Below are 27,412 nucleotides of genomic sequence, written 5' to 3' on the forward strand. Positions count from 1 at the left end.
ATCAATCGATAAGAGCTCAATTAAAATACTAATTTAACAAATTGATGGTCTAGAAATATCAACATGTCATAACAAGCAATTCTTGTGCTGTTCTTACTACAAACCTAAAGAATTGTAAGTTACTAACTTGATGAAAAGCAACAACTAACAATTAATGCAAAGGTTTAACGCCTAAATGCTTCTTAAAATAAAACTGTTGCATGAGAACAACAATAGTCAACAATTGCTCTCGTTGATGTCTCTCTTGAAGTGTCTTACTGCTTGGTTCTCTTCTGGATTAGCAAAGCACCAAAACTTCTACCAAATATGACCTTCTGACCAACATCCAAACCTGAACCGAGTCCAAAGGTCTTTCAGACGACGAGATATTAGAAGGCATTACTTTAACATCGAAGTCAACTTTCACCAGCAAATATTAGAAGAGGATAAATAATAATAAAATCCTTGCTAATTTAACCCAAGACAAGGGAGCAGGATAGCGGGAAGCCCACAGTGGGTGTTGCTACTTCAATAATATTTACATAAACACATGTTGCATAAAGCCAAGGGAGCAGCATACAAGACTTGATTCCATATTTTGGCAGAATAGAGATATCAGCCAGAAAGCCATTCATTCGATAAGATTCAAAAGCAAGAGTTACTATGCAGTCCTACTGTGCTGTGCCTTATTCATTTCCAAACTTGATTTCAGCTACTCTATGACTGCTGACTAAGACAACCTCAATAATGTTCCATCAATAACAATAGTAGTAGTAGTAGCTTCACATGATGAAAAAAGGATATAGAAAAGAATTGACAATCAGAAGCCTGCAATTTGATATATCAAAAGCATGTGTTTAAAATGTTTACCTTAAAAAGAACATGCCTTTATATTGCTCTTTCTCCCAATGGTCCAATATCTTTTGGTGGCCACACCTATAAAAAAAATTAGTGAGGGCAAACAATTTATAGAACCATCAAGAGTTGTAAAATTAGTGAAGGCAAACAATTTATGGAACCTTCTGCGAAACTAATACGAAACTATCTGAACATAAATCAATGCAGACTATCTCAATAATTAAATTTAATGTTAGATGTCTTAGACCTTCAATGGTTTAATCTGCCACTACAAAGCCCATATTTCATACATTATTATCTCACTTTATACCTTCTTGAATAATTACACTCTAAGAAATGCCAGAAAAGTCATCGGTCAAAATATTTCCAAACATAATTCAACTTAAGTGCTAATATTGCCAACTATGCAGCCATAAAAGTGTCATATTTGACAGAATTCTTTGCCATTTTCAATCTAAATGCCAAAACTTTTCTCTATGCAAATAACTAAAACTTGATATTAAAATTGAGCTCAAGAAGAAACTAGATTTACCCTACAGAATACTTTTGCCTGAAGAAGGCCATAAGGAACCGCTCCAAACACTCTTGAATCTGTCGAATCATATTTATTATCTCCTTCTACCCAAACATGCCCCTTTGGAACCTAAATATATAAAGAGAGCAATGAAATGAACAAATGTCAAAAAAAAAAAAAAAAAGCAGAATTTTTTGAAGCAACAGAAGGATAATCTCTAGCATGGTATTGAGCAAACATAGCATCTAGCAGACCATCAAAAGAAAACAAATGCAATCATATCAAAAAGTAACCAAATGAAGCACAATCTCCACCACCCATAAAATGAATAATCACAATAATGATAAAAAAAAAAAAAAAAAAGATCACTAACTAAAGCCAAATATTAGCAAAGTAAAGCACAATCAGTCAACACATCGCGTAAAAAGTCCCAAAATAATGAAAAGCAAAATATTAAACAATAGAAAATATGAAAGCAGAGCTGCTAAAACTTATAAAAGAAAATAATACTCAAATAAACAGAATTTATAACAAGTACCACAACAGTTTTGGTTTCATCACTGTTCGCAGGGTCAACAATGTATGAGATTCGATCGCCTTCCATGCCAATCACGCGTTTGGTGACAACCCTTTTAGGTTTTATAGGGGACTCTACGAGAACAATATCACCATGCCCCACCTTGCCAATCCGGGGAGAGATTCTTTCGGCAAGGACCAGGTCACCTGTGAGATTCAGGGTAGGGAGCATGCTGGGTCCATAGGTCTGCAATGCAAGCGATTATAATTTGCACAAACTATTCTGTTGGAATTTAGTGATATGTGTAAATTTATTTAGAAATACTAACCAGAGCAACAGTGCATATATAGGTGTTGGTGATGTGAAGGCAGCAGAAGAATTTGCCAAGCAACACTGATACATCCAGTGCTTCCTTGGCAAAGCTCTTCCATAGCTGTAGATTTCTCAGACTCATAGTTGCTCTGTCTCGGTGACTGCCACTAGCTCTCTACCTGTAATAGTTTTTGGGGTAAATAACTATTTAGATCCTCAGGATTGGCAATAGGTCAGGTACTAAAACCCATCAAAAATTAAATTTGCATTATCTGAACCCATTCAAAATCCAACTAGTATTGCAAGAATGCTACCCGAATCCAAACCCGTAAAAGACTATAAAATTCAGACTAAATCCATACAACACACAAACAAAACAAAATTACACAATCAAAATCCTTTAGAACACAACAATACTAAAGTAGAATAAATCATATAACATATATAATAAATATATACACAAGCTTGGAATAGAATCACAATTTTTTTTATATATATAACCTTAGTAAAGTAATATCCAACACAAAACAATAATTTCATTTCCTAAACAATTACAACAAAAGCAAACAGATTCCAAACAAATTGTTTGATTTGAAATAATTTCCTAAACAGATAAACAGCAGCAAACAGATTAAAGCAACAACAAAAAGAAATTTTGATACCAAATAAATTTCCTACGGGATGCTCATGCAAAGGGTCCCGCTTTTTTGTTATGAAAAATATTTTGGAGACTCAGTTTCCAGCTTCCATAATGTAAATTATGAATTAACGAAATTTAGTTCAAAAGAGTTTAGCGACTCTTACACTGTAGTATTTTTTCTTCACAGTTCTTAATTTCTATGCTTGTATTCAAGTTGAATATAAAAGCAAGCATGAAACAACTCTAACGGAAAAAAAAAAAATGACAACCAAAATAAAGAAAAATCAAAATTGCACATACTGATCAAGGAACTAGAAACAAAGATTATACTTTTGGACCTGAAAGTGCCTTCAAATTTAGGCAACCAGAAGTTTTTAATCATGCATACCTTCAAAGTACGTTCACAGGGAAGCGAAAAAAAAGTAATAACATCAAAATATCCAAACGAAATGAAGAAAATATAAGGGATAACAGAAATTTTTTTTTTTTTTAAAAAAAAAAAGGAAAGTGGAAAAGAAAAAAGAAAAAGAGGACAACGTTACCAGTACCAGTACAGTATGAGCTGCACCAGGTGCCGCCGACCATGAGCAGCCTAATAAAGAGAGAGGAAAATTGAATGTGATGAACTTGAGTTTCTTGGGAATTAGTGTTTCAATAGCTTGAGCTTGAGTTTGGATTGGACAAAAGCGAGAAGAAGAATGCAGCGATTAGAAATCGAAGAATAATCTTCGGAAGACCAAAAAACCAACCGCCCTTCCTCCGTTATCAAAACGATGTAGTTTTGATATAGATCTTATTTTCCTCATGACCGTAGAGGAATAATATTACATGTTCAGTAGCTAAAATGGTTTAACAATTGTGATAGCTTGTAAGCGTAATTTAGGTAAATATAAATTAAAATAATTGCAATCACCTCTTAACATACCAAATCGCCAATGTGTCTATTTTTAAGCTTTTAGAGCACATTTTTTCAAATAGCTATTGAATATTCGTTATTTGATACACATAACGCTTACAATGCTGGAAATTTACAAGCAAAATACATTTTGATCATCAACTACAATATAAATTTATAATCTTTGGGGCTGTGCATGGTTCGGTTAGTATGTGAATTATATAATTTCAATCTCATCTTAAACCATCGAGATATAAAAAATTGAGTTTTAATCTCATTCAATAGGTATGTAATTCCGTCTCATTCTATCTTATTTTCTGGAAAATAACGAAACAAAATAAGAATTTAAGTTTATGGAATATGATAGAATTAGTGAAATAGGAAATCAATTTCTGGTTGTCTTACTAAATTATTTTTTCGCCAAAAAAATAAAATTATTATACTTATCAATTACAATCAAACAAAATTCATTTATACAAATTCGAGTTAAAAAAAAAGGAATAAACTAAATAATTAATTCAATCGTTGATGATCTACTGTTGAATTCAACATAGAAGTTTTTTTAGTGGTTACTTTCCTATTAATAAGAGCATTAAATGTAATAAGACAAAATAATTGAAAAACTATATACAATTTAGCTTGACATGTATAATATAAATTTTGACTCATTATTATATCATTTAAATTTGATAATTACTTATTTAATCATAAATATTATCTGAAAAATAAATAATGATAATATTAAGTATAACCAATAATCAAATATAGAGAGATTTACTTGTATGGAGGAAAAATCTATATTGAAAAATATGTTTAATTAATTTATTCATTTTATCTTTAAAAAATACATATTATGTTTTTCATATTATTGTGTTTTAACAAGTAATCGGTGTCATAAAAAAAGTAAAAATAAATAAAATGATTTTTATGGACATAATTTGAAATTCATAAAAACAGATGTCCAGAATTTTAAAGAAAAAATGGAATGTGAATATCCAATTTTTGGGATTGGACAAGATGGAAAAAAACTTGAATCGATACGGGTTGATTTTAATCAAATAATCGATCCCGTTATGGGACGAGAATATTAAATTAATATCGAATTTTTTTCGGGACGACACAATATATATAAGTTTATGTTTTGAAATTTGGTGAAATAAGTAAAATTAATACATAAATATTTTGTAAATAATTTATGATATATATAAAGTAGGAATGAGTGTGCGATATTATGATTGTTAAAAATATCTCTACTATGTTTATAAATTGATAAAAATACCACTAAAGATTTTAATTATATTGGTTAAAAATAAAGATAAATTTATTTTGATTAGCCATATTATTTTCCTATTTAAATTTAAATTTTATTGGATAAAATAAAAAATTATATTATTTACTATATAAGCTATGTATTAAATACAGTAAAAATATAATATATTTAAATATTTTAATTTTATTGATCGAAAAAATAAAAATAATCTACTTTTGATTTGTTATTTTTATTTTCTATATAAATCTAATTTCTATTGGATAAACTAAAAAATTATATTATATACTAAATATATATATATATATATTAAATATGATAGAAATAATATCTTTCAAGAATTTAATTTTTTATTGGTTAAAAATTATTTTAATTGATTATATTATACTGTATACCTTATGTATTATTTATGGTAAGAATATATCTATTTAATTATTATTTTTCATAAATTTTTAATTTGATTGGTTATAATTATTTCCTATAAATAACTTATCTATAAAGAATAATTGTAATTTATTATTTTTTATTAAGAAATATATTATAAGAGTTACTATTGGAAAAAAAATAGAAAATAAAACTTGTTAGAAACAAATATATATATATATATATATATATATATATATATATATATATATATATATATATATATATAATTATAAAAAATAGGAATATAGAAACAAAAACAGAATCGTACCAAAGAATGCAATTGCATTATAAGGTTGCAATTGCATGTTATAACATGTTCTATTAGAAACCATATAATACATTAAAAGAATTTTTTTTTCTCAAAAAAAGCAACCTTAAAATTAATTATATACTCGTAAATTTTAGCAAAAAGTAAAAGAAAAAAGAAAAATCAAATTAAATGATACTCTAAAATAATGATTAACAAATTAATTATTTTAAAATAATTATATTATAATTATGTTCTTTTCTTAAAAAGCCATTTAATTCTTGAATTTTTTATTATTTTGTAAATTTTTTTTTCTGTTTTGTGAACGCTTTTAGATATTTAGAATTATCAAATGTTGATAATATTATAATTTATAATAAAAAAATTAATAAAAAATTATATATAAGTTAATAAAAATTATTATATATATAAATTAAATTACAAAAAATTAATGAGTGCAATTCTTAAAAAAAATTAATAAGTACAAATAATGTGTAACACAAATTTAAAAAAACTAATCTGAAATAGAAGTACATGTATTAAAATATCTAATGAAAATGCGTACAATTCCTATCCAATGAAACAATCTTTATATTTTATGTATAATTCTGCTTTATGTTTAATTTTAAGAATTTCTACTCGTTTAAAATAAAATAAATTACTTTTTTATTAGAATATCAATGAAATAATTTATTCAAATTTCTATAATTATCCGTTTAGAGCAAAAATTCCAGAGATTGTTTTAGTGTGTATATATATATTTTTCAATTTCACGAATAATATTATTGGATAATTTGTTTCTACTTTTAAAGCAAAGACAACAAAAGACTAACAGTTTTTCTTTTCCAGAACGATATTAGCATACATAAATATGTGGAAGATCTTCAAATTTCATTTTTTCTTTACATGGAAAAGACTTCAAAAGATTAATTTAAGCAGATATTCAAATTGAAGAAAAAATCCATAAATGCATGAATTAGTGCAGATTATTTTTATATATATATATAAAGTAGGGAACACAGCAGAGGATACATTTTAAGATGAATGGATATAAGACAATCCTTCGAATAAAACAGGTAAGATCAATGCATAAATCGAAAAAAAAAATCCATGCATAAATGCATGAATGTAGTAGAGATTTATATTTTCTTTTTTTAGATAATGCAGGAAATATTGTGCAGGACAAATTTTAAAATGAGTCAGCACAAGAGAATAGTTATAGATGAGACAAATAAAATAGTAATAATTTAAAAAAAAAAAAATTTTTTTTGACTAGTTTTATATATGGATAGTCAATTCACGGGTGTAGTCAAATCTTATTTAAGATCAAATTAGTAAAAATTAACAATTTCTATATATTATTTAAGCGTGAAAATGAAATAGATATAAATCTTTAAAAACAAAAAAGGAAAATAGAAAACCTGCGAGAAATTCTTTATAAATAACCAGAGCCAGGCTTTGAACTACGATCACCCATTCTTTAACCAAAACTCTTCTTTGAAAAAAGCCATGGACAAAAGCTTAAGTTCCCTTCTCATCATTCATCTGATTTCTATTGCTTTGTTTGCCATTTCTACTACAGCTAGAAAAGGACAGCAAATGCCATCTTCATACTTTACATCAGATGCCACCCCTGCAGGTTCTAACTTCACTTACGTATGTGACCCTTCCAGGTATACTGCCCTTAAATTGAACGTGTCAGATTTTGTCTTCTGTGACAAGTCCCTTCCCTACGTTGTTAGGGCTAAGGACTTAGTAAACCGTATGACATTACAAGAAAAGGTGCAACAGCTTGGAGATCTTGCTTATGGTGTTCCAAGGTTGGGGTTACCTAAATACGAATGGTGGTCTGAAGCCTTACATGGTGTGTCCAATCTGGGCCCAGGAACATTCTTTGATGATCTTGTTCCTGGTGCAACTAGCTTCCCAACAGTAATACTCACAACAGCTTCTTTTAATGAATCTCTATGGAGAACTATTGGTCAGGTACTGCGTTTATTACTTGTTAATTTCTTGTATTATGAGTCAGTTAGTTGTTAATATAAATATAGATATCTGATATAACTAATGCAGGCTGTTTCGACCGAAGCAAGGGCAATGTACAACTTAGGTCGAGCTGGATTAACTTTTTGGAGTCCAACTATTAATGTAGCTAGGGATCCTCGATGGGGAAGAATCACTGAAACACCTGGAGAAGATCCTTTCATTGTAGGTAGATATGCTTCTAATTATGTAAGAGGCTTACAAGACGTTGAGGGAACTGAAAATTATCCAGATTTAAACTCTAGACCTCTTAAAGTTTCCTCATGTTGCAAGCACTTTGCTGCCTATGATCTTGACAATTGGCAAGGAATTGAACGCTACAGCTTTAATGCTATAGTAATTTCCAGAATAACCCTTGTTTCCAAAATTTATATTAATCATCTTAATTTTCAATATGAATAAGAATTAATAATTTTTTACTTAACGTAGGTGACTGAACAAGATATGGTAGAAACATTTCTTCGACCTTTTGAGATGTGTGTTAAAGAAGGTGATGCAAGCAGCGTCATGTGTTCTTACAATCGTGTCAATGGTATACCTACCTGTGCTGATCCAAAACTACTAAATCAAACCATAAGAGGAGTTTGGAATCTTCATGGGTAAACATATTATCCAACTCTGATTAATTTCTATTGTTATATAAATACTATAAATGAACCATTAAATTCTTTTTATGACAGATACATAGTATCAGATTGTGATTCCATCGAAGTAATGGTTAATGACCATAAGTTTCTTGGAGACACAAAGGAGGATGCAGTTGCAAGAACACTTAAAGCTGGCTTGGACTTGGATTGTGGAGTTTATTATACCCAAAACACTGAATCCTCAGTAAATCAAGGAAAGGTCAGGGGAGAAGACATAGACAGGTCACTTAAATATCTCTATGTGGTGCTTTTGAGGCTGGGATACTTTGATGGAAGCCTTCAATTTCAATCTCTTGGCAAGAAGGACGTTTGTTCTGAAGAACACATTGAATTAGCAGCAGAAGCAGCAAGAGAAGGAATTGTCCTGCTCAAAAATGAAGACAATACTTTGCCTTTGAATTCTAATAAGGTCAAAACCCTAGCTGTGGTTGGTCCTCATGCTAATGCTACCACAGCCATGATTGGCAACTATGCAGGTATAAAATTTACTATATCGGCCTGAGCATGGAAACCCGTATACAAACTAATATATATACACACACACATTTCAACAGTATCATAAATATGATTAATTACATTTTACATTATAGGAATTCCGTGTCGATATATCTCTCCTATTGATGGTTTTTCAACATATGCAAACGTGAGTTATGAAATTGGATGTGACGTTGCTTGCAAGAACCAGAGTTTGATATTCCCGGCATTGCAAGTTGCAAAAGAAGCTGATGCTACAATAATAGTAGCAGGCCTAGACTTATCAATTGAAGCTGAAGGGTTAGATAGGAAAGATCTCCTCTTTCCTGGTAACCAAACAGAACTTATCAACCAGGTCGCAGAATTGGCCAAAGGTCCAGTTATTCTGGTAATCATGTCAGCAGGAGGAATAGATATCACTTCCGCTAAAAACAACAAGAATGTCACGGCCATTTTGTGGGCTGGATATCCAGGAGAAGAAGGTGGTCGCGCCATTGCAGACATTGTTTTCGGAAAACAAAATCCCGGTAATTCTCTCATTAATTTATTTCTAATTGTATGTAATAATAATTAAGAAAGAAATACCCTTTCAAAAAAAAAAAAATAAGAAAGAAATAGTAATTTTTAATAACCCTTTTATATATATATATATTTTTTTTTCAGGAGGAAGATTACCAGTTACATGGTATGAAGCTAATTATGTTAATCAGCTGCCAATGACATCTCTAAAACTGAGGCCAGATGATAAATTAAGTTATCCAGGTCGAACTTATAAATTCTTTAATGGCTCTACAGTTTACCCATTTGGGTACGGACTTAGTTACACTACTTTTTCCTACAAACTAACGTCTCCAACAACATCAGTTGATATAAAATTAAACAAGTTTCAGCACTGCCATGATCTCGCATATAAAGAAGGAACCTCTAAACCTCAATGTCCATCAGTCCAAACCAATTTCTTATCCTGCAACCGAAGTTTTCATTTCGATGTTGAAGTGACAAATGTGGGATCTAGAAGTGGAAGTGAAGTTATTATTGTCTACTCTATGCCTCCTAAAGGAATTGCAGGAGCAAATATTAAGCAAGTAATTGGCTTCAAGAGACTTTTTGTTAAAGCGAAGAGAAGTCAGAATGTTACCTTTGAATTTGATGTTTGTAAGAGTTTGCAGATCATAGACTATAGTGCTTATAGTGTTTTGCCATTAGGAAATCATACTATCTTGATTGGGGACACAGTTTCTTTTCCAATTCAGATTAGTTTTAGTTAGGTTTTTTTTTTTTTTTTTTTTCCCTTGCACGATGGGTGCAAGCTCGTGTCGTTTTAAAGATCCACAGTAAATCTTAGAGGCAAAGGGATTGGCCGAGGGGAATCTGCGATGCGCGGAAGCTTTAGTTAGGTTATTAATTGGTGCTACTAAATATTTATTTCAATATCCAAATTTTTCTGAAAGTTTAATTGGAATAAAAGTGTGGATAAATTATTTACAAGAGAGATATCAGCAAGAAAGCCATTCATTTTATAGATATTAATGTGCATTCCTACAATTCCTTATTGCAATATATACCTTGTTGTTAATAACTTGATGAGCATTAGATAAAAGTAATTATCTTATTAAGTAACAAAGCAATAAAAGCTAATAATTTCTCCAAGAATAAAATAAAAAATTGAGGTTTTAAAATTTTGAAACGAAATGATTAACATAATTTGAATTTTAAACTTAATTACCAAAATATAAATGTTATGAAATTGCTAATTATGTAAAAGTAGTCAAAAGTGCATGAAAAATATAAGCCAAACTTCTCAAAAGGTCAAGATTTATAATTCCATAACATAATGGTAATATGAACATTTCCAAAGGAGAGTAACGAACTCATTGGGTGGGAAAGAAATTTTTCTTGACAAGAACCTAAAAATGTTGAAGTTGAACATAAAATAGACTTTGATAATAGCACTAATGACTATGGAGTGGATTTTAAACAATTATTTCTATAAAATTAATATTCAAATCGGATTGTCGATTTCTGATTTCAACAGTCCTAATAAAAAGAACATCGATAAGTAACTGGAGAATAAAATTAAATAATAGAACCCAGAATAGTTTGAATCCAAAACAATTCAATATAACTTAATGAAGTTTCTTCTTCTTTTTTTTTTTTTTTTTTTTTTTGGCATTTACTAATAAAAGATTATGTTGGCTCACTTGGTGCTTAGTGGGGTAAATAAAAAATGCACTTTCTTGAGATTTTATTAACAATTAAAAGCCTGCTTTCGTTCTTGCACTGTGTGACACTATAAATACTAATATACTTCATATAAACTAGAAAAGAAAATAACCCCATTGACTTTCGAATATAGATATATTATATAAATACACCACCAAAGAATCCCACACACGTCAGTTGGAGACTAGATAGTGAAAAAGGATACCCTGCCTGACCTAAAAGATCCGCTCTGTTTAGGAGCACAAAACTTGGCAGGGGAGAAAGGAAAGAAAGGGCGTTGGTGGTGCGCCACTAACACCGCCGCCCATTGGCCCTTCAAAGGGCATAGGAGTGGTTTTCTTTATTTCTCTTTCAAAAAAAAAAAACAGGAGGCACCATGCATGCATGACAGGTGTCTCCATGTCCCTAGAAGTCCAGCACAAAAAGGATAAAAAAGGGCAAATATATTTCGAGGTATATAAATATAATAAAAGCGAAACCAACAGAGTAACAGAGATTTGAGCAAGTCATGCTCACATAAAGTGATGGATTACCCACTCAAAAAGCACCACAACTTGGATCCAACATTACACAAAGAAAGGCCATGGAGATGGTGCTCCACTGACACCACTACCTGCTGAGAGGCCAATAAATTGCATGATCAAAGATCTTAGTGTCTCTTAAATTCCCAGCACCTCCAGTATTTATAATGCCATAATAAAGGATAAGGAGCAACCAGAAGCATGTTTAAAGCATTATTAAAAAAGATGGCAGATTTTTCAGTATTACTTGCTGACAGAAAGCATTTCCATTTAAGCATTTATCGAGTACAACTGGATCCAGCACCTAAAAAGCACCATTAATTATGAGCATATGCTAAAGACAGAGAGCATTATAAAGCACTCTAAAGTAAACTGCCAATAACATAAGACCAGTTAAATATTTGAGTACAATACAACATAGCATTAAAAGTAATAGTAAATACTACCAAGCCAGACAGACCACCTGCAAGCAGAAGAGAGTGGCCCATATTGAACATCAAGCCACCCTTTAACTCCACTATAGGATATGTAGACATTGAGGTTACTAAGAAATTTAAGAGAGAATGACCCACTAACATCCCTCCAATCTGCAGCAACCAGCATATACTCGAAATGTAGAGTGCGGACGGGAATGAGTGCTCAGTAACTGCCATTATTATCTACTTGATACCAATCCACCAAGAGAGAGAAGACTAATTGATGCGTGATTTACCAATATCTTAGAAAATGGAGTTCAATACAAGATGAAGCTCAAATTTAGTTCTTCAAACCCCCAACTCCTAGTTTTTGCACTTCAACTTTGAGAGACTTTAGATACCTTACAGCTTCATCAATAACAGTAACGGTATTCATTTGATCACCACCAGGTACAATACCTCTCAGTGTCTTCACCATTTTCTTCATTTTCTGTCGTTTCCTTTCACTGTTTGAGCTGCTACCACTGCCTGAGGACTTCTGAACAGATGAAGATCCATTTTTCCTGGGCTTAGAACCATACGTGGAGCATGAATCAGGGGAATTGCATCCATAATTTCCATAAGCCCGTGCGGTGCTGACCTCTTCATCATCATAATCCTCTTGTTCCCCGTCCTCTTCCAAGCTCAATAACGCTTCAATATCATCTGAATCCTCTTTTAGAGAAGAAGATATTTCTCTTTCAATATCATTGACCTCTTTTCTCTCAAAAGTCTCTTGGATGAAACTCGTATGCATATTTAAGCCAGGAGTGTTGAATTTGTGGGCAACTGCAGGATGGAACATAATTTGGCTTCGATAATCAGTTTGATCAAAAATGATGAAATTTTTTGGGCAAACCTCCGAAGGCTGAAATTCAATGCCATGAACAGGCATGAAATGCTTTGTGGGTGGTAGAGCTGCAGTAAAGGAAGAAGCAACTGGCATATGCATGTAATCATTACCCCTTTGATTAGCAAAGTGGGGCACAGTTTTTTTGGGATGAAATTGTTGGTCACTCTGCATCAGAAGCTTGCTTTTGATAAAAGTGTTAAGAGAATGATTGATTTTTGGCTTTGGGTTGGCAATTATTTGGTTTCTAATTAGATGAAGGTACCTAAACAGACAAAAGACTATATAGCAAATCAATGTATTGCCATCCTGAATAAAGAGCCGTCTATTCTAAATGAACAACTACAGAATCAAACATTTCATTTTGGTCATTGCCTTCTTATGTATGAATACAACCAGAGGGCAATCTGTCCCAAACCCAATCCCCAGAGCTTTTGTATTGCTAGACTACGTAACAGGCTTAAGCAACTGTCGGAAGTATTCAGCCTGTAATAGAAAATGTACATGAACCAATGTTGTTAATAAAGTGCTCATAAATTCTAAACAAAACAATCCAAAAAGCTATTGTTAAGGAGAACCAAACAAGAATGCAGATACGAGAAAATTATTTAGAGAGAACTAATTTTCACACACACACATGCAGGTACCTGATAAAGGAAAACACTAAAATGTGACCTCGATACTAACTCAAGGTATAAGAAATATTTTCCGCACAATCTTCACACAAATTCCATAGTTCATGTGGTATACACATCTTTTAAGGTTTCGAAATTCCACATCAACTCTGAAATATTTCAGTGTTCGTGAAAACACCACCATGTTAGGGCACAATGAAAGATTAACCAACAGCAGAAAAGCTATACAACAGCTTCAGAGATAAAATAATGTACACAGCAAGCAACAGCAAAACTTTCCCTACTTTTCCCGATCCAAAATGCAAGGACAAAAAGAATGCTAACATCTACGCAATCAGCAGACCGATCAGAACTTGTAATGCATAAGAATTTCGGAAACGATTATCACACTGTAAGACTAGATGTGAGCATACTGGCTGTTAATACATCCAACCACAAGGAATAACGTTTCAAATAACACCCAAATTGTGGTATCTTTTATTCTACTGGAAGCACTAAAGCAAAACCCACAATATGTATTATCCAAAGAAAATGCGCAATAAAATTCCTCTGCAAACAGACATGACATTTTTACCTGACAAACTTGCATCACTTGGTAAAATGCAGTAATCCCGACAATCATTTTAATCTTCCCTACTTCCTTCACAGCTCGATACCTCTTGATGGTTACCGCAATGTACATTCTCACTCCTCACACCGCTTTTAAAATTGAAACTACAGTAGATACAAGAAGTCCTTCACCAATAAAAAAGAAATTACCTACAACAATAAGCACGAGCCTTGCATGATTAAAGAAAATAATACAACGAACCTTTTCCAACTTTTATTTTGCAGATGAAATTGTTATAAAGCACAAAAAAAAAAAAAAAATTCGTTGCTACTCTGAGTTCTATAGCGACAAATAAAGACAATGGCAAAACTTCTATTTCATCAATGCCAATATGTAAAAACATTTCAAAACTATAAGATATCAGAAAACCAAAATATGGGACAGAGAGCTACGGAGAGTCCAACTTACAAAGAACCTAAATTATAGTATGACCCAAAAGAACACCACCAGTCGAATACAATTCATGCTATAGTTCACAAATGAAGACGCCCACGGCATGTTGCTCTACTCCTCTATCACCAAATTATTGTATAAATGAACTTCACTTGCACTGCAAAAACGATATAAAAAGTACTCAAATGAGTTTTATAAAAACAAATAAATAAATCCTGATTATTGAACTATCAACACTCAAATGGCCAAACAAAGAACTATTCTTCTTTCATATCAAGCGCATCCTAAACCATATATGGTGAGTAATGACCAGCAAAGACAAAGGAAAAAACAATAGCACGACTCTATGTCTCATTTAAAAGGGGAAAAACGGGAACTTATTAAAAATAAAAATAAAAAAAGCTTTCGACCAAACCCTTCTCTTAATGAATCCTAAACCAAAAAATAACGTAATAACTTAAATTTTCCTTCACTTTCTTGAACTCGGTAGACAAACACAGATTAGAGCCAACAAAAGGGGAAAAAAATCAACAAAACCCAATAAAACACTGAGATCAACGCACGCAAGATCAATTATCTTGTGATGATTACTTTCAACAAAAACGAGCAAAAATCCTTGCTTATTTGCGCAATTGGCAAATTCATAAGGAAAAAAAAAAAGATCTTGAAACACCTACAAGCACAAAAAAAAATTCAGCCTTTATACCATAAAACAACCAGAAAACCTCAAATCAGTACACAACCAAACCAAAAGCCCAATAATCTAATAAAACTAATAGGACCCATATACAAATGATAATCATACATGTAAAAAACTAACTAAAATCCAGACCTAAGTTTATTTTGATTCCAGTAAAACTCGAAAAAAAAAAACTGAAACCCACGATCAGAACTGAAGATCTGAAGAGAATTCCCTAGATTTTCGCTGAAGATATATAGAGAGAGAAAGTGTAGAGAGCAAGAGACAGAGAGCAAAAGTGGAGAAATGTGAGTAGTGTGCTGTGGCTAAGCTAACGAGAAAGAGTGTATTTTTATTTGAAGGAAAAAAAAAAAAAAGAAAAGAGAAATTCAGGATTTTTTGTTTTTATTTATTACAGACTGACTGGAAATAACATTAATGTTGGAGTTCATTGGGATATGTGCCACTGTGAGGCAGAAAAGAGTCAAAGGCGGGGAATCCGGGCCGTCGGATGCATGGTGGGCATTGGGAACCCATCCCGTGTAACGCGGGATGGGATGTGGGCCGTCCGATGACGAAGCACGCGTGAACGGGGAGCAGTGGTGGGGACCACGAGGTTTGACGAAATCGCGTATCTTGGAAACGACTCTTCTTGTTAATGCTCTTTTGGCTTTTTTGTTTGATGCAATAATAGTCCAAATTAATCATAATAATCGTATTAATCACTTTTGTTAGTCTTTACTCGATTCTCATTTTCAACCGCTCCATTTTTATATGGCTATAGAAATTTCAAACATTTGCACTCCCTTTCTTTTCAAAAAAATAATTTAATTTAAAAATATTTATAAAAAAATTTAAAAATTATTTTTAATAATAACATTAATGACGAGTAGTGGTAATATAAATGCTCATGATTAATCCAAATTACTTTTCCCGTTCAACTTTAATAGCAACAAATATGCATTTTATTTTAACTATTTATTAAGAATTTTGAGACCATATTAATTTTTTAAAATTTTACCCATATTTATTAGATCTTATTTATTTTTATTTACTTTTAAGAAAGACAATTTAGACATTTAATCATGTATTTTTAAAAAATCAATAAATTTCAATATTTTTTTAATTTTTATGAAAAGAGGAAATGTGTAAAGTAGAATGGAGAAAATATAATTTTATATAAACAGGTGTTTAGTGTTTATAAGGTTGTAGGAAATTACAATGTGCAAAAAAATGTTTATACAAATTTGTTTTTTGGATGTAACTTCACTTTGACTAGTGAGAACAAAGCTTCGTTGCCAATTTCATATGAATAATTAGGTAGTAGTAACAATTTCATATGAATAAAAACAATTTTGCAATGAAGCTTTAAAGCATTGCAATTAAATTTTGATTTGAACTCTCTAATTGAACCAAATGTCAAAACCTAATCGCATAATAATATTTACCATTAAAGCCTCGAAATATTCAATTTCAATATGTAACACGCACATGCATAAGAACACTTCCAGTCCATAATCAAAACCGAATATTAATATAAATTTTGATTAAATAAAATACAATATTGTAAAAGAATTTACATTCTATGTACAAAGATCCGTCTATAATTTCATTCATGAATCAAACCAATCAAAGTTTTTTTTTTAAATTATTTTACTTTTTTTCAATAAATAGTTAAAATATCATCATTTATAAAAAAATATTTGAAATTAATTTGGTCTATAAAATTATTAATAGATTGAATCTAGATAAATCATTCTGAATAAGAATACTGCATGTGTTATATTTGAAAAATAGTGTAAATAAAATTAAAATAAAATTTTATATGCAATGTATGGCAATTTATTCTTTAATGAAGGCCCCACTTTTATTAATCACCCAAAGTCCAAAAGCAACAACTCTTTTCATTTAAAAGATAATACTACTATTAGTAGAAAATGAAAGCATTAACTTTCCATTAACACTAACCTAATTAAAGCAAAGCATCTTGTATCAACACTAACAAAGTAAAAACATTTCCCTTATTTCAAGCCTTTTGTTCCTCAATAAAGTACTAATAAACTTCAATAGCTCTCTTTCTTTTTAGGATCTTAACAATGGGATGCCTTTTTATAATATTAATTAATTAATTAATATATTATCACTATAAAAAGGGATTAGGTGTATTAATATGACTTTCTTTTTTCTTTTTTCTTTATAAATATTTATACCATTTTTTTAATCCTTGTCTTGGTAATGTGGAGCCATATGATATATATGAGACTTCTTTCAAACCTTGAACTCCTTCACTAATTAGTAACCCAACTACTCATTATCATTTGTTACCAAAAACTTCTAACCCATATAAAAAAATTTTGAAGAGACCACAATTAATGCATTAAAATTTTAAATCAAGCTCTTAATAATTATCAAACAGCAACTATTGGAGTGGACCATGTTTTTTGAATCCATTTTTCAATCACATCACAAAGAGGGATAATAATAATAATAATAATAATAATAATAATAAAAATTAGAATAGGCTATATATTATTGATGGCACGCTACCTAAGTAGACTTTTTATGGTAGAGTAGCCATTGTTATTCATGTTCAGTTGCTGTCAGTAGGTTTTTCAAGTCACCATTTTTTCTTGCCATCGATGCGCATGCCAAAAGCAGGTTTTTGGTAGCAAAATTTCAACCCACCATTAACATTTCCATTAAACCTAAAGACATACCGTAGTGATTTAGTTGCTAGCGTTGACAGGAAGGAAGATATAAGATGTTAGATTGAGTAAAGAGTTTATGTTATAAAATAAAAAATAAAAGCCAGTGACTCTTATCCGCCATGGCTAAGGTGAGGTATCCGTGATGGTTCTATTCTCTTTCTTAATATTCTAATTGTAATTTGTGATATTTATCTCTTATTAATGGATTTTAATGTAATTTACATTTAAAAATGTAATTGTATAAGTCTGTTTTAATTGCAATATTGTCTGTGCAAATTATAGATTTGAATCTTCTTTCTCAATACTTAAAAAAAAAAAATTTGAAATAATTTTCAAAATACTCTAATTACTTTATCACTCCATTTGTATATTAAAATTTTTTTTCTTTTTATATTTAAATCTTTAACTTTCTCTTGATATCGAAGACGGTAAATAAAAAATTTTAATGAATTTTTTTATTTAATGGTCAAAGAACCTGACTGCAAATCTTATTTATAATTATATTCAAAAATATCTCTAACGTGAGTGGTTTAATTACTATATTCAAATCATATGAAATTTGATCTAGTAATATGATTTGTGACGGAAATTTTATATCCATACCTTACTAAAATTAAAATCAATGAACTGAACAGCTATGAAATATGAGTAGCAATCATGGAACTAGGGTTGATTTTATTTGAATTAATCACTCTTTTTTGGGACAATTAATTAGGTAGATGGCCGAGAGGAAAACCAAAAATTGTCATTCATTTGCAAAATAGTAACAACTAGTAATAAGTAGGATTAGGAATGTGATGTGATAGTGAAGCAAAAAGCAATTATAATGACAAAAGAAGAAGTGGGTCAATAGTTGTTGGGTGGGCTTTGTGAGTTCTGCCTAATTAGGGGTGTCTGTCAGCTATCATCATCACAGTAAGCTCTGGAGCACGTGTTTGGACTTAAGTGCACATCTAATCGGAATCAGATTAAATTTATAGACCCTTATTTCGTGTTATCATGTTAAGTTACGAAAAGAGTAAAATATTTGAGCTGTTATTTTATATTTGAATTAACACTTAAATTTTTTTATGTTTTAAAAATAATTATGTTTTTATCAGATTATTTCTTCTAAAATTAAATTTTTTATTATTAATTAGATATATTTTTTAAATAGAATATGCTTATTTTTAAAACTCAATTATATTTTAACCGTGAAAAAGAAAGGTTTAAGTCAAAAAAAAAAAAAAAAAAAAAAAAAATCAACTAGGTTAAAAAGCTTGTCTGCTCTAGTTGAATAGATGGGTTGCCTATAAAAAAAAAAGAGAGAGTGAAAGGTTTTGTAAGCATGATATGAAGCAGTAGCATCACCATCACTGTGTTACTTCATTACTTTTCTACCTAAAGATTGATTTTTTTTTTTTTTTTATCCCTTTCAAGTTGGTAGATATCAATGTTATAATGTCAATTGTCATTAGGAAATAATCCATAGCTAAGCTTTTTTTTTTTTTTTTTTTTTTTTTAAAATGTAAAACTATTTATAAGTAAGGTTGGGAAACCACTTGGATTTTGATTAGAGAATTCAAATCTCGAAATTAACTCTGAACTTAATTCAGTTTAGTTATCATTAAATATTCAATAATTAAATATTTATTTTGTAACGTAGGATATTATGATTTAAAATTTGATAATAATTTTTCTACTTAAAACTTTTTATGTAAAAAAAAATATAAAAATATAAATATATTGCATTTTTTTGTAGCTATATATTATTTTTATATCCCAATTTGATAATAATTCTTCTTTTTAAATATTTTTATGTAAAAAAAATATTAAATGTAAATACATAGCATTTGTTCGTGGCAATATATTATTTTCCTATCCAAATTTGAGCAAACAATTGAAATTTTGATATAACTTGTGATACAAATTCAAACAAGCCTTTGATGTACTTGTAAGTCTTCAATAATTATTGGGCCTTTCTCAATGTTTTTTTGTGTGTGTGTTTTTCAGAGACTACTCCGACACACCATATATGTTAATGTTTATGGCCAATGGCTAACTCCCATAACATCAAAAATGGGAATATGAAAAGAAGGGAAGACCTTTCTTGTTCTATTCTATAGTATCACTTCCCGTAGATCTTATCACTCACAGTTTGGGCTTCTTGGGCTTGCTAATATTTGGATCATGGGCTTAGTGCGAACGACAGGCCATTAGGAAACTGGTCATTGGTTATTTCCACTAAACGACAGAAGCAGTTCTATTTCACGTCATTCAAAATCTACCCCTTCAATAGACATCGGCAAAAAATAAAATCTTTCCCACATTGCTAATATTTCAATTAGACAAAGAAAATAATTTCTTACTACAGAATCCTCATAATTTATTTTTATTGATTCATTAGAATTAAAAGACAATGTCGTTTTGCAGCAGTCGAACCATAAAATTTTTCTTATCAGACTAGATAATGTCTTCTGCACTTTATTATCAATTCACCTCCTAATTGCATTTCTGAGTACTCAAAAACTACAATTGTCATGACCTGCAAAACAACACACAAACACATAATTAAGCAGATAATTAAACTTTTAATTAAAAAGAAAGGTCATTATCAAAATGACGAGAACTAGCCGTTGGAGTGATCGACCCTCAACGATTATATGGTCTTTAAAATTAAAGATAAATTGATAATAAAATCAAACTTACTTGGTCTTCTGATAACAATTAGACCGCTACCCTTGAAATCACAGCTTGTATTTCTTCTACCTGTGGTCTGATAATAAAGATTCATGGCAAAAGTAGCATGGTTCATAAGAGTTACTGGCCTGAAGCATGATCCACCATCCCTTATGGGGCTGCAGTCCACATGATTGCAAGCAAAATTTATATTTTCCTGCAACCTATCATTTTCTGTTGCTGGATTCGCCACACACCAAGTTTCCTGCATACCAAACAAAAAAAAAAAATAAAACAAAAACCCACTGAAAGCAGCTAATTAATTATTCATTAACTCTATCTTTTCTCTTTTTTTTAGCTAAAATTACCGAGGTTTGGTTTCCTGATGTCCCATTTTCTACTACAGCTCCTCCTCCTGCAAATTAAAAGGTGATTATCAGGACTAAAGGCCAAGCTGTGGAAATATGCATACCGCTCTCATAAGGTATGGAAAATTGTTCTAACTGCATACCGCTCTCATAAGTGCAGCTCCGATAGCCTGCAGTAATTGCAAAATAATGAAAATAATTTTCAGGAAATATATAGATTATAAACAATATATAAAAACAAAACTGTAAAAAGTTACAATATTTGAAGTATAAGGCTTACAATTACTTACTCGGATCGGTTAAAGAAACTAGTCCAGAATTTGTAAAGTTACAATCTAGACTATGCCTGCCCATGCGCTGATAGTACAAGTTCATAGCAAATGAGGCATGGTGGAGATTAGTGTTTGGATAAAAACAGGCACTTCCCTGTTGTATCTGAGAACAACCCACATGGCTACAGGCATAGTCTAGATTCTCTATTAGCTCAGCACTTGCAGTTGAAGGATTCGCAATGCACCAAGTTTTCTGTAACACCATAACAAGAAATTAACACAAGAAAAATCAGGATTAGTACCCTAAGTAAATAGAGTAAAAGAAGAATTATTCAAGCCTTTTACTTGTCCACTAGCCATCTTGAAATTCCCTCCTGAAAAATCAATTTCAAACACAAAATATCGGTAAACTAACACAATATGAAAGAAAAAAATGTAGTAAGTAAAATGGGAAAAGGTAAAAAAGTAGAAATTAATTTGAGGCATACCTAAGTTGAAGAAGCCAAGCATGAGAAGAACAAGGGAAAGAGTAACAGAAGTTGGTTTAGGCATTTTGATTTTGTGAAGATGGTTAAGAAATGTGAATGAAGCAAGGGAAGAAAGTCCATTCAAATATATAGTCAGGACTTGTTATTGTCAAGGCATTCTTGGAAATAATTTTTTTTTTTAAAAAAAAAAAGAAAAAAAATTGCATATTGCCAAAATGCATGAAGAGGATTAGGAAGTTTATTTTTTTATTTTTTTCATTTTGGTTGATGAGTTGGTTAATCATGTAATTTTTAAGTCATGCATGCAGGCAAGCTATGCACTGTACTTACAGAACTAAGTTGGTTTAGAAGATAGCAATAAGTTCTGTTTGAGTTAGTCAGGATATTGGGTGGTGGGAAATAAAACGACTACGTTTTGTGATATTGGTCAATGACTCCATTTGTCTTCTCCATGTCCTTTTCTTTGTGCAAGCTTGTAAAGTTTAAGAACGAAAAGCCTCAAGAAACTATTTCAGTTGTTGATAAGCTGTCATCAACCACTTTCTGTTTATATTGAAGAAGATTGTTCCATTCCTTCCATTCTTCTAGCAAATATATGCAAATTCAATGTATTATAAATTTAAATATATGCAATAACTAGAAATCAATTTAAGTATTTGGTTCCTTAGACAAGAACTGAGTTTTGAGTTGAGATTCTTGAAGTTACGGTTCGTTCAAGAATCAAGATAAATTCTTTATGAGAAACAAATGATTAGTTGATTACATATCGAACTAAAAAAAAACATCTGCGGGCTAGGTTGATTTTTTTTCTTACGAAATATATTCTTTTATTTAAACATTTTACAATTAATCATAAGACACGAAATATATGATATAAAAAAAAAAAAAAAAAAAGAAAACTGGCCTGTTGAAATAAAAACAAAAATATATGTAACTCAATTTTAAATGAGAATGATGTACAACAGACAGTTTGGCCGAGTGGTCTAAGGCGCCAGATTTAGGCTCTGGTCCGAAAGGGCGTGGGTTCAAATCCCACAGCTGTCAATATAATTAATTTTTTGGTAACTAGTATTTTAAATAATCGATGTATAACAGGTCAGCAAGTCTATCTTTCAATCGGTTCACATTATCCGTTCTCCAAGTACAAGTCAAAAGCCAACCCATACTTTCTTGCCTTTATATGCAACTTGTATCTATAGTACTCAACCAGTAGACTTTATGGGTTCCATTCAATCAAATTGGATCTTAATCTTAACCTTAAATTCATATCAAACAGTTGACATACATATAATAATAATAATAATAGCTTAGTAAACATAACACCAATGAGCCTTCAATAGATATTTAATGTCAACTTTCAAGTTAAAAAAGAAGAGGTTTTAACCTTTTTTTTTTCTCTTCAATGCTTCTGGAGATATACATTATATAGATTCTTGAACAAGTGGGCTGGTGGGTTTCGTCATGATACCATGAGCTCAGTAGTCAATATTTGTAGTTATGTTAAGGTTCGAAGTATTCCATTTTCAGTTTGATTTTGATCATTCTTTGACTTCTCTCTGTCACATTGACTGAGATGTATTGGGTCAATGAATGGTTGGTGGATCCATTTTTTTTAGTATATAACAGCTTCATTAAACTTGAGCTTTTCATTTTCATCTCTAGTTTTGACCATTTTCATGGCAATGGTGTCTCAAATTCAAAACAAGGCTTTACAAATAGTTATAATTTGTTCTGTTCTGCTTGTTACTGTTATTTCTGCAGAACCGAGCTTAGAATCTGAAATTGAGGCATTGAATGCATTCAAGAATGCAATAGCTGATGACCCTCTTGAAGCACTTGCTAATTGGACAGAGGCAAGCCATCACTGCAACTGGTCTGGTATTGTCTGCGATTCTTCCTCAAATCGCGTCATTTCCATTTCTCTATTTGGGATGCAGCTGCAAGGGAAAATATCTCCATTTCTTGGAAACCTTTCAGCACTACAGGTTCTTGATTTAACTTCAAATTTATTCACTGGTCATATTCCACCTCAGCTGGGACTTTGCTCCCAGCTGATTAGTCTCTCTCTTTATCAAAATTATCTGTCGGGTCCGATTCATGCAGTATTAGGAAACCTTCAAAATCTGCAGTATGCAGATTTAGGTAGTAATTTCTTGAATGGAAGCATTCCTGAAAGCATTTGTAATTGCACCTCCTTGCAAGCGTTTGGTGCCGATAATAACAACCTGACTGGCACAATACCTACAAACATAGGCAACTTAGTTAACTTGCAAAGTTTTGTGGTACATGTAAACAACTTAGTGGGTTCAATACCTGTTTCCATTGGAAAGTTGCAATCTTTGCAAATTTTACAGCTTGCTGCAAATCGCTTGTCTGGAGAAATACCTAGAGAAATAGCAAACTTGACCAACTTAGAGTACCTTGTATTGTTCAATAATTCCTTTGTCGGCAAAATCCCTTCTGAACTAAGTCACTGCAAGAAGCTTGTCAATCTTGAACTATACAGCAATCATTTCACTGGAGCCATTCCCTCAGAGCTCGGAAATTTGAGGCAATTAGAAACATTGCGATTGTACAAAAATAGGCTAAATTCCACAATTCCTCTCTCCTTATTCCAGTTGATATCATTAACCAATTTAGGTCTCTCGGAGAACCAGTTAACTGGAGTAGTACCTCATGAGATAGGATTTTTGAGGTCAATGCGGGTGCTGACACTACATTCAAACAAGTTTACAGGGGAGATACCTTCATCGATAACAAACCTGACAAATTTAACATACTTGTCCATTAGCATGAATCTCCTCACAGGAAAGATTCCATCAAATATAGGTATGCTTTACAATTTGAGGAACCTTAGTCTAAGCTCTAACCATCTTGAGGGATCTATTCCTTCTAGCATCACCAATTGTACTAAGCTTTTATACATAGATTTAGCTCAGAATAGACTTACTGGGAAACTCCCCTGGGGTTTGGGACGGTTGCAAAATGTAACAAGACTATCTGTTGGACAGAATCAACTATATGGGGAAATACCTGATGACATTTATAACTGCTCCAATCTTGCTCTCTTAAGTTTGGCTGAGAACAATTTTAGTGGATTGCTAAAACCAGGGATTGGTAAGCTCTACAACCTCCAAACTTTGAAAGCCGGCTTCAATTCATTTGCGGGGCCCATTCCATTACAGGTTGGCAATTTAAGTCAACTGATTACTTTATCACTTGCCGGCAATAAGTTTCCAGGCCCCATTCCACTAACATTATCCAAGCTTTCTCTCCTCCAAGGGCTTTCCTTGCAAGACAATGCTCTAGAAGGTGCAGTTCCTGAGAATATTTTTGAACTGAAACATTTAACTATTCTCATGCTGGGGCTTAACAGGCTCACAGGTCCAATTCCAGCTGCTGTCTCAAAACTTGAAATGCTTTCGTACTTGGACCTGCAAAGCAATATGTTTAATGGGTCCATTCCTACAAGTATGGGACATCTCAATAGGCTCACATCGCTTGATCTCTCTCACAACCATCTGACAGGATCAATTCCTGGATCCGTGATAGCAGGCATTAAAAATATACCAATATTTCTCAATTTGTCACACAATTTCTTGGAGGGAAATATTCCAAATGAGCTAGGAATGTTGGAAGTTGTTCAAACCATTGATCTCTCAAACAATAATCTCTCAGGAACCATTCCTGAAAGACTTGGAGGTTGCAGAAATTTGTTCTCTCTTGATCTGTCAGGGAACAAACTCTCTGGTTCGATTCCTGCTAAAGTTTTCAGTCAACTGAATGTGCTTACGAGCATAAACCTCTCCAGAAATGATTTAGATGGTCAAGTCCCTGAAAGCTTGGGAGAACTGAAACATCTATCTACCCTTGACCTGTCTCAGAACCAGCTGAAGGGCAAAATACCTGAGAGCTTTGCTAATCTTTCTGCCTTGCAACATCTGAATCTTAGTTTCAATGAACTTGAAGGCCAAGTTCCTAAGACCGGCATTTTCAAAAACATAAACACTTCCAGTCTGATTGGAAACCCTCATCTCTGTGGGACCAAATCTCAAAGACCATGCAGCAGGAAGAGTTCACATTCCTTATCCAAGAAGACAATGTGGATTCTCATATCACTTGGAGTGGTTTTCATGCTTCTCATTCTAGCGGTAGTGATTTCATTACTCCTCCAACGTGCCAAAGACAAAAACCCTGGATCAGAAAGAATTGAGAATGTAGAACCAGGATTTGCTTCAGCACTGAAACTCACAAGGTTTGAGCCCATTGAATTAGAAAATGCTACTAGTTTCTTCAGCGAAGATAAAATAATTGGAGCCAGCAATTTGAGCACTGTTTACAAAGGTCAATTAGAAGATGGACAGATTGTAGCAGTAAAGAAACTGAATTTGCAGCAGTTCCCTGCAGAATCTGACAAGAGCTTCTACAGAGAAGTCAAAACATTGAGCCAGCTGAGACACAAGAATCTAGTTAAGGTACTTGGCTATGCCTGGGAGAGCGGTAAAATAAAGGCTTTAGTTCTGGAATACATGAATAATGGGAGCTTGGAGAGCATCATCCATGATCATCATGTTGATCAATCAAGGTGGATTTTATCTGAGAGAATAGACATCTGTATTTCGATTGCAAGTGGGCTGGATTACTTGCATTCTGGTTATGACTACCCCATTGTTCACTGTGACTTGAAACCGTCTAATGTTCTGTTGGATAGTAATTGGGTTGCCTATGTGAGTGACTTTGGAACATCCCGAATACTAGGGGTTCATCTCCAGAATGGCAGTAGCCTTTCATCATCATCAGCTTTTCAAGGCACCATAGGCTACTTGGCACCAGGTAGCCTTTAAAAATCATTTCTCCTCATCATATTAATTTTTAATAGCTACTGCCTTTTTCTATGGTTTGACTTCCATTAACAGATTCCATATTTTATTTCAGAATTTGCATACATGAGGAAGGTCACAACTAAAGTAGATGTATTCAGCTTTGGGATTTTAGTAATGGAGTTCCTGACGAAACGAAGGCCAACAGGACTGACTGAAGAGGATGGACAACCAATCAGTCTAACTCAACTCATTGAGAAAGCCCTTAGCAATGGCATCAATGGACTTCTTCAAGTTTTAGATCCTTTGGTTGCCATGAACGTGTCCAAGGAGGAAGAAACAATAAAAGAGCTCTTAAAGCTCGCCTTGTGCTGTACCAACCCAAATCCTGATGATCGACCCAACATGAATGAGGTGTTTGCTTCCCTCAAGAAGCTAAAAAGTGCAAGATACTGAACTTCTGCAGTGCATACTAAGAGTGGGAAGAATACCTGCACTACAGACTCAATTGCACATTGTATTCTGAATTTTGTTCAAACGCTTGTCATGTTTTGAAGAGGGAAATTGAGCCAAAAATTCGATCTCAGTAACTTTTGTGGGCAGTGAATCAAAGCAAAACTATTAATATCTTGTTCAGAAAATAAGCATAAGATTAAGAATTTCACAAATATGCACAATAACCAATGAGCGAAGAGAATTTTCTCTTTGGAGTACTGTATGCGAAAATATTTCCATAATCTGTTGGACGGAAGAGGAGGAGAGGACTTTTGATCAAGAGTGTTTTTCTATATGTATTTCAATTGTCAACACCATAGACTTTTATAGTCATGCAAATACATAGCTTGGAAACACCAAAAGGCAGCTAGTAAATGATAATAATAATAATCTAGAAAACTTAAAAAACATCTAGGAA

At 32.1% G+C, this 27,412-nt stretch overlaps 5 protein-coding genes and 1 non-coding gene across 15 annotated transcripts; 3 read left to right on the forward strand and 3 right to left on the reverse strand.

The window, feature by feature from the left end:
• Positions 1 to 20: 20 nt before the first annotated feature.
• LOC105633965 (mitochondrial ATP-independent inner membrane protease subunit 1a) lies at positions 21 to 3,583 on the reverse strand. 10 transcript variants are annotated; one of them, XM_012216672.4, is made up of 6 exons: positions 3,363 to 3,583; positions 2,197 to 2,359; positions 1,890 to 2,114; positions 1,370 to 1,480; positions 850 to 899; positions 21 to 350 (listed from the first exon to the last, which is right to left on the reverse strand). In XM_012216672.4, the coding sequence occupies exons 2-6, from the start codon at positions 2,320 to 2,322 to the stop codon at positions 278 to 280; spliced, it is 585 nt and encodes a 194-aa protein (XP_012072062.1). In that variant the 5' UTR covers positions 2,323 to 2,359; positions 3,363 to 3,583; the 3' UTR covers positions 21 to 277. The 10 variants fall into 10 exon arrangements, with proteins under 10 accessions (XP_012072062.1, XP_012072063.1, XP_020534937.1 ...); XM_012216673.4 differs by having other exon boundaries at positions 3,369 to 3,582; XM_020679278.3 differs by having other exon boundaries at positions 850 to 915; positions 1,375 to 1,480; positions 3,369 to 3,579.
• Positions 3,584 to 7,164: 3,581 nt separating this feature from the next.
• LOC105634254 (putative beta-D-xylosidase 5) lies at positions 7,165 to 10,313 on the forward strand. The gene is made up of 6 exons (XM_012217090.4): positions 7,165 to 7,641; positions 7,729 to 8,034; positions 8,128 to 8,297; positions 8,379 to 8,821; positions 8,936 to 9,346; positions 9,483 to 10,313. The coding sequence occupies exons 1-6, from the start codon at positions 7,165 to 7,167 to the stop codon at positions 10,085 to 10,087; spliced, it is 2,412 nt and encodes an 803-aa protein (XP_012072480.1). The 3' UTR covers positions 10,088 to 10,313.
• Positions 10,314 to 11,926: 1,613 nt separating this feature from the next.
• LOC105633966 (basic helix-loop-helix (bHLH) DNA-binding superfamily protein) lies at positions 11,927 to 14,236 on the reverse strand. The gene is made up of 2 exons (XM_012216685.4): positions 14,078 to 14,236; positions 11,927 to 13,354 (listed from the first exon to the last, which is right to left on the reverse strand). Exon 2 carries the CDS (start codon positions 13,040 to 13,042, stop codon positions 12,320 to 12,322), a length of 723 nt encoding a protein of 240 aa, XP_012072075.1. The 5' UTR covers positions 13,043 to 13,354; positions 14,078 to 14,236; the 3' UTR covers positions 11,927 to 12,319.
• A 5,938-nt stretch (positions 14,237 to 20,174) lies between these two features.
• Positions 20,175 to 21,796, reverse strand: LOC105634255 (glucan endo-1,3-beta-glucosidase 12). Its single transcript, XM_012217091.4, has 7 exons — positions 21,680 to 21,796; positions 21,537 to 21,565; positions 21,210 to 21,444; positions 21,063 to 21,089; positions 20,920 to 20,966; positions 20,582 to 20,816; positions 20,175 to 20,417 (listed from the first exon to the last, which is right to left on the reverse strand). The coding sequence occupies exons 1-7, from the start codon at positions 21,741 to 21,743 to the stop codon at positions 20,395 to 20,397; spliced, it is 660 nt and encodes a 219-aa protein (XP_012072481.2). The 5' UTR covers positions 21,744 to 21,796; the 3' UTR covers positions 20,175 to 20,394.
• An 847-nt stretch (positions 21,797 to 22,643) lies between these two features.
• TRNAL-UAG (transfer RNA leucine (anticodon UAG)) lies at positions 22,644 to 22,723 on the forward strand. The gene has a single exon. It is a non-coding gene; the product is annotated as a tRNA-Leu (tRNA).
• Positions 22,724 to 23,210: 487 nt separating this feature from the next.
• Positions 23,211 to 27,347, forward strand: FLS2 (Leucine-rich receptor-like protein kinase family protein). The gene is made up of 2 exons (XM_012216686.4): positions 23,211 to 26,512; positions 26,615 to 27,347. Exons 1-2 carry the CDS (start codon positions 23,356 to 23,358, stop codon positions 26,953 to 26,955), a joined length of 3,498 nt encoding a protein of 1,165 aa, XP_012072076.2. The 5' UTR covers positions 23,211 to 23,355; the 3' UTR covers positions 26,956 to 27,347.
• Positions 27,348 to 27,412: the final 65 nt, after the last annotated feature.

The sequence above is a fragment of the Jatropha curcas genome, chromosome 11, assembly GCF_041381405.1.
Source record: "Jatropha curcas cultivar XTBG-Jc1 chromosome 11, XTBG_Jcur_1.0, whole genome shotgun sequence".
Lineage (NCBI taxonomy): Eukaryota > Viridiplantae > Streptophyta > Magnoliopsida > Malpighiales > Euphorbiaceae > Jatropha > Jatropha curcas.

Bases quoted from the DNA above. Each gene is read 5' to 3' on its own strand.
- LOC105634254 (XM_012217090.4), top strand. From the start codon at position 7,165: ATGGACAAAAGCTTAAGTTCCCTTCTCATCATTCATCTGATTTCTATT. The intron at 7,642-7,728 runs GTACTGCGTTTA...TAACTAATGCAG, and splicing joins TATGGAGAACTATTGGTCAG to GCTGTTTCGACCGAAGCAAG. The intron at 8,822-8,935 runs GTATAAAATTTA...TTTACATTATAG, and splicing joins CATGATTGGCAACTATGCAG to GAATTCCGTGTCGATATATC.
- LOC105633966 (XM_012216685.4), bottom strand. From the start codon at position 13,042: ATGCAGAGTGACCAACAATTTCATCCCAAAAAAACTGTGCCCCACTTT.
- LOC105634255 (XM_012217091.4), bottom strand. From the start codon at position 21,743: ATGCCTAAACCAACTTCTGTTACTCTTTCCCTTGTTCTTCTCATGCTT. The intron at 21,445-21,536 runs GTAAAAGGCTTG...ATGGTGTTACAG, and splicing joins TCAAGATGGCTAGTGGACAA to AAAACTTGGTGCATTGCGAA. The intron at 20,967-21,062 runs GTATGCAGTTAG...TTTAATTTGCAG, and splicing joins GAGCTGCACTTATGAGAGCG to GAGGAGGAGCTGTAGTAGAA.
- LOC105633965 (XM_012216672.4), bottom strand. From the start codon at position 2,322: ATGAGTCTGAGAAATCTACAGCTATGGAAGAGCTTTGCCAAGGAAGCA. The intron at 2,115-2,196 runs GTTAGTATTTCT...CTTGCATTGCAG, and splicing joins ATATATGCACTGTTGCTCTG to ACCTATGGACCCAGCATGCT. The intron at 351-849 runs GTAAACATTTTA...GTCGTCTGAAAG, and splicing joins AAAGGCATGTTCTTTTTAAG to ACCTTTGGACTCGGTTCAGG.
- FLS2 (XM_012216686.4), top strand. From the start codon at position 23,356: ATGGCAATGGTGTCTCAAATTCAAAACAAGGCTTTACAAATAGTTATA. The intron at 26,513-26,614 runs GTAGCCTTTAAA...ATTTTATTTCAG, and splicing joins CATAGGCTACTTGGCACCAG to AATTTGCATACATGAGGAAG.